General features: G+C 31.9%; 1 protein-coding gene across 1 annotated transcript; it reads right to left on the reverse strand.

The window, feature by feature from the left end:
* Positions 1-2236: 2236 nt before the first annotated feature.
* Positions 2237-12264, reverse strand: LOC134716646 (uncharacterized). Its single transcript, XM_063579656.1, has 5 exons — positions 12164-12264; positions 10954-11131; positions 7324-7472; positions 5274-5394; positions 2237-2436 (listed from the first exon to the last, which is right to left on the reverse strand). Exons 1-5 carry the CDS (start codon positions 12201-12203, stop codon positions 2268-2270), a joined length of 657 nt encoding a protein of 218 aa, XP_063435726.1. The 5' UTR covers positions 12204-12264; the 3' UTR covers positions 2237-2267.
* Between the last annotated feature and the right edge of the window lie 1138 nt (positions 12265-13402).

Raw genomic sequence — 13402 nt, forward strand, 5'->3', positions numbered from 1 at the left:
AGAGGCGAAAAATATTTAAGGGAAAACTCACAAGTCGAAACTAAACGGACAACGCCATTACAACAAATAAATTCTAAGACAAACAACAAAACACATAACACAACACACAATACAAAAGAGTGAACAATTTAGGAATGGACATTTGAACAAATGATCAATTAACAGATTGGTTACCTTTATCAAATGTTTCTACTATGGCCGGTCACTTGGTTAATAATTAAAAAAAACATTAAAAAAATGAGGGATTTTTATTGGCCATCCGTCTGTTGGCATTATAATCTTATGTTAATCTCGGTGTTATTAATATGGTACAGTTGTGTCGTTCCACGTGGCAACTTGTTGTAATCCGATAACATCTTTTGCATTTGTTTCTGACTTTTTATGGATCGTCACAACACTGTGTTCCCCTTTCAAATGAGATTTGCTACTGAGGTTGTGTTAATTCATAATATTTAGTATATGTCCTTTTTGTATAATTGCATCGCAGTTTTGTTGTTGTTTCTATTCTTTTCTTGAAATGGCCTAACTATTTAATGTTTGAGAAGAATGGATGTGAGTTTATACACCTGCCGAAAATATTACATCTTGTTATTTATCATCATCCGAAGTATTAATTGGAACAAAACGTTTAAACAAACTTATTCACTAGGGATATAGTTAAGAGACTGTTTTCAAGCCGTTAAATAAGGCAATTTGATTCACTCATAGGATCTTTGCATCGGAACACATTTAATAACTAGTATATGTTTCGGAGTATCGTGTCCCGTCCATTTCGCTGAACTAGCATACATGATATTTTTTAGTGCCAACTGTCAGCGCCAGTGTGTGGGGATTTCTCGCTTCTTAATAAGCCATTTTTGGCCTTTGGCTGTCTTCTTCTCTTTGGTTGGTAAGACATTTAAATTACGGCATGTAAAAATCCAGCTAGAAATAAATATCGTTTTTAAAGAAGTGTCATGTTACCTATCATATTATTAAGACGAGTGGCATTGTGTCACTCAGAAATCATCGCCCTCATTTGAAACAAGCATTCATAGATATCTTATGTTGCTAGAGGTCGACTCAAGGGAAAAAACAGAAACCTGATTGGGAGTCAGTCTGAAATAAACTGTCGTCTATGAACAGAACTGACATTAAAACAGTAAGTTACTATTCAACTGTCATGTTAAGAAGCAAACATTTAATGTCTATGTATTTGTTTTAGTTCATAACTGCATTTGTACATTATCTTTAATGGAGTTTAAGTTAATAGACTTGTGTTTCATTTTTTAGCTTTACCAATATGAGTGACGTAATATTCTGTGACGTAATTAAGTCTTTTACAGAAATTCAAACGAAGCAAGCTGCATATTGTAAATTGTTAGCGGAAAATTTGTAAAAAAGCTATCTTTAATTCTGAAGTAGGGTTAGTAAGGTATTGTTTGACTTGTTTCATGCATCCAATATCGTTAAGCATTCTGTTTTTTTACCAATTTTGGATATTCCAAAGTATCGCCAAGTGGCGAACACATGCGACTAAAGCATGATATAAATCTATTCTTCGTCTTACATTGTTGTTTTAGCAATAGAACTTACGAGTCATGATATTGTTTAAAGTTTTCAGATGAATAATAATAATATCGTCCTTATTTCATAGTTATTTAAATTAGATTTCATGTAGTTAGACTGGCATGGTACCGTGTGAACGTGTTATACATTTTTGACGATGAGTTAACACTATTGTTTTTAAATTATGTTTAGCTTATAAAGAACGGCTGTGTGATTTAATACGCTGTCACAGATCAGATGAAAAGAGTGTCCGAAGATTAAAAAGAGATATCTCATCAACTGACAATGTCATAGCAAACCATGATAAACGAACAAAAGACAAACAATAATCTCAAAAACACCTCATGGAAAACTTTAGACCTGAACACCACCAAAACATGGGCGAAATTTGTATTCAAAATAAAAGTACAAAACGAAATAAAAATGTTTAAGTGTCATGCATTTGTTTTTGGTATGTTCAAAGATATGCATTTTAATCACTTTATGAAAAGTCTTGGTTTTGGTTTCGACTTATGGCGAAAGTCTATTAAAAAGCAAAACATTATTCCCCAAATTCTGGCACGCAAACTCTTCGTTCCTCAGGATAATATTCCTCCAAACATATATTACTTGTTCTGTTTCAACTCGGACAAGGAACCGGTTAAAAAATTAGAGAGAGAATAGAGACAGAACATGTTGTTGACTGGAACCAATCTGATTAAATCCGAGATTGTGATACGCTACTCTCCCAGTACCGCATTTTTAACAATTACACATGCGTCATCTAGATGACCTGTAACCATTTCTTTTATAGACTTTGTACTTTCTGGTGCGCACGAATCAAACTGACAACTACATGACTTTATACTGTTGACTACGGTTGTGAACCAGGTTTTAGGATCGTCTTCTCTGCAAAAAATAAAACACACAACAAACATATTTATTAATCTAGTTTAAATATCAGACAATTTCAACTTTCTCATATATGTGTATAGTCGCCGTCACGTAAAATTGGCACCATGATTTTTGTCAAAATTTTCTTAAATATCGATCGTGTTTACTCGAGATTATGTTTTTCAATTAGCGGAATAAAAATCCAATCCAAATATATACTACTGTCCTACCTTTTATTGTGTTTGCAGTGTATAATCCTGACCTTCACAAAATCCAGGATTATTTTGTATGGTGGAATCCTACATTGTTATTACCGGAAGTGTTGCCGTGGAGTCCACGTGCTCTCAATTTTCTTGTGTCACTCGGAGCTGTGCGTCATCTTTATGTAAAAAGCGCGGGAAATCGTATCATCAATGACAATGATATTACCGGAGAGTAACGAATGTTATGTAGTAAGGGATCCTCATAGAAACCAAGATGGCGGTTTTACAATGAAAACAATCTTGAAAAATGTGAAGGTCAGGATTATACAGTGCAAACACAATAAAAGGTAGGACAGTAGTATATATTTGGATTGGATTTTTATTCCGCTAATTGAAAAACATAATCTCGAGTAAACGCGATCGATATTAAAGAAAATTTTGACAAAAATCATGGTGCCAATTTTACGTGACGGCGAGTACTATTTTCTCATTGCAGTGTTTGCTTTTTCATTTCTTTCTTCTCACAAATATAACGGGAACAGTCGGAAAACTCTTTTAGACTCTTTATTTATTTTTTTAAAACTGGCATAAACAATATACTTTGACATGCCTTTTTTGTTGCATTACTTTTCACTTAGAAATTCAAGTTCTATAGACAGACGCTGTTACATCTGCAAAGTCCCACATCAAGTATTAGTCAAATAGAAAAGCTTAAATTGCGTTTACTGTTTATTGTTTTACTAGACTGATTATTTAAATTTTACACAAATTTATGTAGTATGAACAAATGTTGATTCGTTGAAGTAGCGTACATGTTTTCTGTATAACAAAAAACCTTATCGTTCGAATTCAAAGTTACATTTGCTTTGATATTTTGGCGTATTAATAGTTATCAAAGGTACCAGGATAATAATTGAGTACGCCAGACGCGCGTTTCGTCTACATAAGACTCATCAGTGACGCTCATATCGAAATATTCATAAAGCCACACAAGAACAAAGTTGAAGAATTAAGCAATGATTTTTTTTATGCACAAAAGAATACTTATATATAAATCTTAGTACCAATTTAAGTGATACCTAAATACAATAAATTCATTTCCCTTATCAATCTTATCATTATCCAAAGATTGATAAGATAGACAGCATCATTTAAAATTGATAATTCACAATCTCAAAATATGACAGCCAGAAGAAAGTTAAGTGGTGGGGACGGGATGGTATCCCGACAAGTTGAACATAAGTCGCAGTCATATTTGACATAGATATAGATATTCAAAAAAGTCAATAAAACCATGAATGCGTCCTTATAACTTTCGACTATCTTAACGAACTATAGATTAAAAAAAAGTCAACAAAACCATGAAGGCGTCCTTATAACTTTCGACTATCTTAACGAACTATAGATTAAAAAAAGTCAACAAATCCATGAAGGCGTCCTTATAACTTTCGACTATCTTAACGAACTATAGATTAAAAAAAGTCAACAAAACAATGAAGGCGTCCTTATAACTTTCGACTATCTTAACGAACTATAGATTAAAAAAAGTCAACAAAACAATGAAGGCGTCCTTATAACTTTCGACTATCTTAACGAATTATAGATTAAAAAAAGTCAACAAAACAATGAAGGCGTCCTTATAACTTTCGACTATCTTAACGAACTATAGATTAAAAAAAGTCAACAAAACAATGAAGGCGTCCTTATAACTTTCGACTATCTTAACGAATTATAGATTAAAAAAAGTCAACAAAACAATGAAGGCGTCCTTATAACTTTCGACTATATTAACGAACTATAGATTAAAAAAAGTCAACAAAACAATGAAGGCGTCCTTATAACTTTCGACTATCTTAACGAACTATAGATTAAAAAAAGTCAACAAAACAATGAAGGCGTCCTTATAACTGTCGACTATCTTAACGAACTATAGATTAAAAATAGTCAACAAAACAATGAAGGCGTCCTTATAACTTTCGACTATCTTAACGAACTATAGATTAAAAAAGTCAACAAAACCATGAAGGCGTCCTTATAACTTTCGAATATATTAACGAATTATAGATTAAAAAATTCAACAAAACCATGAAGGCGTCTTTATAACTTTCGAATATATTAACAAACTATAGATTCAAAATTGAAAAGATAAATACATAATTCATATTAATATTAAATAACCGAAATGCCGAACTCAAAGTTTCTCGTCAAATGTCAAAAGCAGAACCTCAAAAACATCAATATATCAAATGAATGGATAACAATAATTATTGTCTTATTCTTGACTGGGTACTGTCATTTTCTTATCAAGAATTGGTGGATTAAAGCAGGATTGATAGTTAGCTAAACCTCAAATTTGTATGACGGTTGCATAAAGTCCTATTGCATTGACAACAATGTGTTCACAAACAGACATAGTATACACCAGTCAATATTGTGTTTTCTCTTTCAAGAATGTGTACACATGAAGCTGGAAATAAGTAGATTATTAAAGTTAGACATATTATGTCATTACTTTCCGCAGTTGTGGAAATAGTTTATCTGGATTTTTACAAGCAGCAATTCGTGTTTGTTCAATTGATTAAAATCCATTCCTTGTGTTTGGTGGAGATCTGATTATATACTTCAATTAGAAATGACAAAAATACTTACGCACAACTGGGCGAATCAGGTCTACTATAAACTAAACCACGTACAGCACCTTGAATACAACCTGCAAATCCTTGCTGTGCTATAAGGTTGTTATTAGAACATGTCAGAAGGGCTTTTATATCTGAAATGCATACACAAGAATGAAGGATATTTATTTGTTTCACATGAATCAGTACAGGTGCTAGATCATTGATAAATCGTATAAATAGTAACTGTTATCATTGGTGTAAATGGGAAACAGTTATACCATGTTATAATTCTAATATATCTTTTCTACCTTAAATGTGATAAAAAAAATCCATAAAAGGATTTCAAAATATTAATCTTCAAAAAGAAGTTATCTAAGTCAGCATTTACTGTTGTCAATGGCCATTTGAAAATAAAAGTCATATTTTTTTTTCGAGGTTATGTCAATTTACCAAAGTTATGAAGACTAAATTTAAACAAACATACGAGATATCATGTGTCATAATAAATTAATATTTCGGCAAGCAATTTAAAACTATCAAAGAGTTTTTATAAAGATTTCTTAAACAACTTTGGTTATCTCGCACGGATATGTCCAATATTCTTAAACATGACAAAAGTTTGGGAAAAGTGTATATAAACTGACAGAGACTTGTGTTAAACGTAAAAAGAAGTATGGGAAGCAATGTTTATATAAACGGAAAGAGACTTCTTGTGTTAAGGTGGTATGGGAGTCTAAAATAAAAATGATAGAATTTGTTCATACTTTGCCAAAACATAGTATCTATCGATTATGTTGAAAAATATAATAAAAATGATAGGTCACCGCGCATTTTCTCGAGCTTCAGGACGTGACAAAATGACACATTTTGTATGGATTAAACAGGAAAAAAACCATTTTGGGATTAGAAACTAAACAAAATGATAGAATTGTAAAATACTTAAGGAAAAGATAGCTTTCAGACAATGCTTTGAGAATATCAAAAGAAAAGATAGGGTCACTGTACGTTTTTTCCGGCTAAAATACAAAATAGAAAAATTTCATGACGATTCCTTCAGAAAATGCACTGTTTAAGAGTTACTCCCCCTTAAAATGCCAATTTAAAAAAATTTAAAAACAACTAAAATTAATCAACATTTGCAAAAATATTAATACTTTTAAGTTATTTTTTACAATCCAAGATGGAGGAAGACACCCATACCACCTTAAACGTAAAAAAAGGATGGGAAGCAACCTTCATATAAATGGAAAGATACTTATGTTAGACGTGAAAAAAAATTGGGAAGCAACGTTTATATAAACTGAAAGAAGCTTGTGTTAAACCTTGAAAAGTATGGGAAGTACTGTATATATAAACGTATAAAGGCTTGTGTTAAACGTAAAAAAGAATGGGAAGCAACGTTTATATAAACGGATAGAAGCTTGTGTTAAACCTGAAAAGTATGGAAAGCAACGTTTATATAAACGGAAAGAGACTTGTGTTAAACGTCAACAAAGAACCAAATGATTAATGTTGCAGATATTTGACTAAAAAGTGTTTCTTTTATGAGTCTCGGCTATGAAAATCAAATTCATCGTTTTAACTATGTATAAGTATGAAAACCAATCTGCGCGCACTAAAACCAGTTTACCGTTCCTGTAATTCGAAGAAGAATTATTGTTCAATAAAACTAAAGACAAAAACAAAAAGCGTGCACTTTTGGAGTGACACAATTGATTCTGTATAACAACATAAGACTCATTGCTCCACTGACAGCTATCTCAGTAACAGAACTGGTGCATTACATATCAAATATGTATCTCAATATACAATCCTCAAATAAAACATGTTGATCCCTTTAAAATAATGGTTAATCTGTAACCATCGATTGAGAAAAACAACAATTATGCAGTCGATCGTCAGTTACTTGAAACGTAAACAGCTAGGTTCATTTCCTCTAACATCGTTCACAATAATTTAGTTCTAATTCCTATTGTTTACAGTTATTACAAAAATAGAATCTATTTAGCGTAAAATATTGTGATTTCTTCTCTCAATCCATTGAAAATAATTAACATTTTTTTATTTAGTCGTTACGTTACCTTGCATTTTCTCGTCTTCACAAAATGACATGGCAACGTTCTTTATATGCGCCATTACATCTAAATAACGTCTTGGTTGTCCAGTGTTACACAAAATTCTCAAAGCTGCAATGTTGTTTTCGTAAAATGGAACAATCCTGCGAAACAAGCTAAACAGAAAAACTTAAAATTGTAGTAAATGTCCAGTAATTTACAAGAGTGCACACGTTGAATGTCTCGCCTTCTTTACTAATCATTGACATCATTTTGATAATCCTAAATATTAAGCTTCCATTCAACTATCACATTAACTTAACATGATTCAAGAAAATGAAGTCAAGGTCATATAAACAAAACAAAAAATACTTGTACACCTTTCAATCATTCAATACACAAAGTATAGTTGACCTATTGCTTATAGTTAAGAAACAAACTTAAACAAGAAAACTAAACACTAACTAATGAAACATGAAATTAGAATCAGGTCAAATGAACCATGCTAAGCAGACAGGAGCAACTTACCACTCTTCCATGCAATAAATATTGTTTACCTTTTGCTTATAGTTTAAAAAAAAACCAGGCCAAAACACAGTTGCTTAACGCTGACCAATGTGCCGTAAGAATGAGGTCAAGGTGAAATAAAACCTGCCAGACTGACATGTACAAAAAACAAAAACTTAACTATAACCACTGAACCATGAAAATGAGGTCAAGTCAGATGACACCTACCAGTTGAACATGTACACCTTACAATCATTCCATGCACCGAATATACTAGACCTATTTCTTATGGCATGTGAGATATGACTTGACCACCAAAAAATATCCTTGTACATAGATAAAATGAAATGAGTTTGAGGTCAAGTGAAAACTTTCTTGCAACTGACGGACATAAGGACCTTTCAAGCTACACGTTTACCAAATATAATTATCCTATTATTCCTTTACTTTTTTTCAAGTTTTATTACTGGAAATGAGGTTAAGGACAATGCGCATGTGACAGACGGAAACCTCGTATCATGAGTTATCTATATATAAAGTATGAAGCATCCAGGTTTTTCACTTTCTAAAATTTTAAGCTATAAAGCAATTATCTAACGCAATCGCCATCGTTGCCGCCGCCGGACCACTACCCTACGTCGAGTTTTCTGCGACAACATTCGCAGGCTCGACAATAAACGACGTTGTAATTTAACTTCTAAAAAGTGAATTTCGTGATATGGAAGTGTAATATGCCTTAATCAACAAGATATGACTATCTGATAAATTCAGCTGAAATGAGTAAAATAAATATAGGTGCAAGATAAATACATTGGCACCAGGTTAACAATTAATTGATTTTTTTCTCTTTGAATTCAGTTTGTCTTTTTTTAAAATTGCCTCACAAACAGACAAATTCCCTTTCTTTTAATCAACTTTAACATTTCTTTCAAATGCATATTTAAACGTTCGAAAATAGACGATCAAATGTTTGTTTAAGGTCAATAGTGGAAGACAAAATGACAATTCCTTAGTCGACGAAAATACAAACAAGAGTCCACAAAACCTACATGTTAAACAACATATAAACAAAAATGAGTGATCTTGATTGACAATCATATCCTAAGCGGCACACGTCGAAAAGGAACAATTTTGATCAGGAATATTTATGCCTAGGTCATATTATTAATCGTAAAACAATCTTTCTTCTTACAAGCCTGAAGGCACTTATAACAGTAACTGAAAGGTGAAGTGTGAGGTGATTTGTTTTTCTAGAGCTTTACGGACGTTATAATTTATTTTGTTGACTGGTTACCGTTCTTTATTACAGATATCGGCGAGTAATTTGTTGTGGACTCGGTTAATTATAGAGACAATTCAAAAACAAAAATTTAAACCCAGAAAGGAACCAGCCTAGTTGCTGCAACAGAGTAACCCTTTCCTACTATGCATGCATCAACTGACATGCGAATTCACGCCTCAGTTAAAATGTCAAAATTGAGAATAGGAAGCATTCGTAAAATAACCGATCAGACGACTGTTAAAGATCAAGGACATGAAAACATTTCTCTAGTGATAATGAAGTTAAAACCAATCAATTGAAAGCAATCCAACAACTCATCGTCTACCCAAAACACTAATTGCATATAGATTGACCGAGTTGGTAAGTTACTTAACTATAAAACAACAAAATGGGCTCGAATTCTGTTGATGACATCATAAAAAGTTGCTCCTGCTAACATTGCTGGGACACAGTATATGCAATTTTGGATCCGCAATGCTTTTTAATAAAATTAACGGTACAAATTGTCTTGCATCAGATGCGCATTTACTTGTTTGGCTTTATAAATATTTTCATATGAGCGCCACTGATGAGTCTTATGTAGACGAAACGCGCGTCTAGCGTACTGAATTATAATCCTAGTACCTTTGATAACAATTAGTGAATTCAGTACTGTGTAACATAATGTATGCGATTTAGAACGTCTGTCGTATATACGATTATCTATTGTCATATTGAAGTGCGATTGTGGTATTGTGATGCTATCTTCTAGACCGAAGTAGGATGGTAGTAATGCTGCAGTGCGATAGACTAAACAATCTATTTTTTCTATACTTTTCATTTTATTTCCAGTCCTATTTGTAACATATAGTGTTACTTTAAACATATTCTATTTCAAAAAATCATGTACATGACATACACATATAAATACAGTGATAACATATTACAAAAGGATTCGGAAACAAGGTTTCCCTTATATTAATCCGTCTCCCTGTAAAAAAAATAGATAAAGGGAAATATTTTTTTCCTATATATATATATATATATGTACCGGCAGCGGAGTGTGTTTACAGGACTTTGTCAAGACTGTATCGCCCAATTACGATCCTTATCATGCACGAAGGACGCTATTAGCCAAAACGATTCGAGTCTACCAAAAATTGTTGCACTTGTTTAAACACGAGTACATTTTCCTCTTGATTGAGGTTATTGCAGCCAAATAGGAGTGTTTCTATATTGTATGGGAAGGGAATTTTTTCTATCGTGAGTTTTCGGACATATAGTGTTGATAGTAAATAGCTTAGAAAAAAAAAGCTATCATTCGTACGATCCTTCAGAAATTATAGAAGCTCCATACGAAGGTTATTTTCCTACACAATCTTAGCAATGACTGAAAAACATTTAAGATGTTTGAAATGCAACTATTTTTTAATAACTCAGAGTGAAACAAAATAAGGGCCACATCTAAACGGCTGCTGTGAATGAGAACAAGACATTAGATAGATCATCTGGAGATGGGGTTTTTGCTGTAGCTGGAGAAAATATTGAATGTTTGGTAATTATACATACTTACTTTAAAATTTGTTTAACTCTCATAATAATTGGACATCTGTAGATTTTAAACTAGGAATCGAATAACGCGTCATATAGGCCATCGTAAATTAGCGAAAAGACCATTGCACTTCGGCACATATTATTGCATTTTAGCGACCATATGTTAAGAACAGAAGTTTTCGTATGTACGTTATACGAATTTGTACTATGCATGCATTTTTAAATCGATTTGTGACGTCAAAATGCATTCGAAACAGCACGAACATTTATGAGACGAGGCTGTATTCTGAAAATATTTGACAATTACAGAATACTTAATTCTAGTAAATTCTCACCCACAATAATCATCTACCATTCTTGGATCAAAATTAAGCCCTCTCGTCAATCTGTCTTCTTGTACATAACTTTCAAAATCTGGTATTGTCTCTTGTAAAGTGAATTCTTCTACTAAATCATCAAGTCTATCTGTACATTTTTGTGAAGGAATGGGTGGCGGTACTGCTTGTGCAAAACCTAAAATGAGAATGACATACAGGGGTAGACGTCATCCAATAACTTTATAAATAAAAAGAGTAACACCTCAATTTAATAAACGTTATCAAACTTACCAAACAAATTCAGTAACATGCTTAACCTATAGTTGTTAATGTTTGTGTCATTTTGGTATGTTGTGGATAGTTGTCTCATTGGCAAGCATACCACATCTTCTTTTTTATATTAACTTGCTTTCATTTCATACTCTTTTTATAATATCAAGTTTACTGACAAGTACTCACTGCATTGGGGGTTATTTAATGGCAGGTTACCATCAATATATATGAAAGTGCAATTAAAAAACTTTGCAAAATATTTTTGTCTTATCTTTGTATGAATTCTGACTCATATGAGTACACATACAAGACGTTAAATAGGGATGTACAATTAGTACCCATTGAAATAATAATTTGTGTTACAAAACAATCGATAAAATAGCATTATGAGAGAAAAGTCTTCAATGTATTTGTTATTTGATGCCACTTTCAGCTCTAATTGCGGCCCGACGGTATCAACAGCCCAGTAGTCAGCTCTTCGGTTTTGACATGAATATCAATTATTTTGTCATTTAATTTTTATTTTTTAATTTCCGTTTACAAAACTTTTATTTTTCAAAAAAAACTAATAATTTTCTTATCCAAGGAATGGATAACCCTAGCAGTATTTGGTTCAATTTGTTGGAACTTTGTGTTTTCATGTCTCTTCAACTTTGTAATTGTTTGGCTTGATAACCATTTTGATCTGAGCGTCACTGATGAGTCTTGTGTAGACAAACGTGCGTCTTACGTATTAATGTATAATCCTGGTATCTTTGATAACTATTGATAGCTGAATTTAAACAAAAGGATGAAATTCAGCTACCACATAACAAATAAGAGTTTTAGTAAGATTAAGTAAGACTTCTTTAACTCAAATGAACAATAAACGTATATATTATGCCTTTTAATTCAAATAAAGAAACATAAATAAAAACAAACAACAATAAAAAAAAATCAAATTGAAATAACTTACATGCTAACATCAAAATCAAGATTTTAACAAAATACGTCATCTTTGAACAGTCTAATGCCTATCTTTTTTAGGATCCTCTTCTAAGAGGGTGTATATATACTATTAACCATAATAATAAACTCCAATTAAAAACGACATAAAGTAGGTTTTTAAATATAATAGCACTTATAATAATCATAATAATTGTGAAATGTCTGTGACATTTGAAAATAGTTTATTGTCCTCCAGTTTTAATATTGATAATATTTTGTTGTTATTTAGGATAAAATGTGTGTCATCTGAAACAACATTCCACGTATGCTGTATCGATATAAATTTAAAAGTTTGCAAAAGTATGAAATATTCGAAATACTAAAGATTTTCATATTCCAGGCAAAAATAACCTAAGCCGTATTTGGCATCACTTTTCGGAATTTTGGGACATCAATGCTCTTCAACTTTGTACTTTTTTGGCTTTCTTACTACTTTGATCTAAGCGTCACTGACGAGTCTTATGCAGACGTAACGGCGTCTGGCGTATTAAATTATAAGCCGCGTACATTTTGATAACTATTTACAAATGATTTGTTTACAATCTTAACCATTATTCAGAAAAAACTCGGAAGTTATGATATATAACCTACATAAAATCATTTAACTGCAGGCGACTTAGCCTGATAAAAAAAGAAAACTATGAAAAAATAACAAAAGAAATTATGAGTTGTGATCATAATATTCAGAATGTAAAACAAGAATTAGATCATAATTGCAATCTATTGCAAAAGTATAACAATGATCTATACATCAGGAGATCATATTCTTAATGCCTAAAAATGAAAGAAAAATGAGAACATTCAAGAATTATTTTGTTATTAAGTAAATAAGTAAGATAATCTTCAAATTAAAAAAAAATTTATTTCAGAATAGAAAACTCATTTGTAAAGAGCAAATTGGATTTAAACGTGGATGCTGTACATCTGATCATATACTTGAAATAAATACTCTCATACAAAAAGGCATAAGAAATAAGTCCCAACAATTAGATGCAAGTTTTGTAGATTTTAAACGTATATTTTGGCTCCTGTACCAAGTCAGGAAAATGGCCATTGTTACATTATAGTTCGTTTCTGTGTTTGTTACATTTCGGTGTTGTGTCTCTGTTGTGTCGTAGTTCTCTTATATTTGATACGTTTTCATCAGTTTTAGTTGGTGACCCGGATTTGTTTTTTTCTCTGTCGATTTATTAATTTTGAACATCGG

This window comes from Mytilus trossulus, chromosome 4 (assembly GCF_036588685.1).
Source record: "Mytilus trossulus isolate FHL-02 chromosome 4, PNRI_Mtr1.1.1.hap1, whole genome shotgun sequence".
NCBI classification, from domain to species: domain Eukaryota; kingdom Metazoa; phylum Mollusca; class Bivalvia; order Mytilida; family Mytilidae; genus Mytilus; species Mytilus trossulus.

Excerpts from the sequence above, each read along its gene's own strand:
- LOC134716646 (XM_063579656.1), bottom strand. The coding sequence starts at position 12,203 with ATGACGTATTTTGTTAAAATCTTGATTTTGATGTTAGCAT. Across the intron at positions 11,132-12,163 it reads CTTGATTTTGATGTTAGCAT|GTTTTGCACAAGCAGTACCG; the intron begins GTAAGTTATTTC and ends TTCTCATTTTAG. Across the intron at positions 2,437-5,273 it reads CCTGATTCGCCCAGTTGTGC|AGAAGACGATCCTAAAACCT; the intron begins GTAAGTATTTTT and ends TATTTTTTGCAG.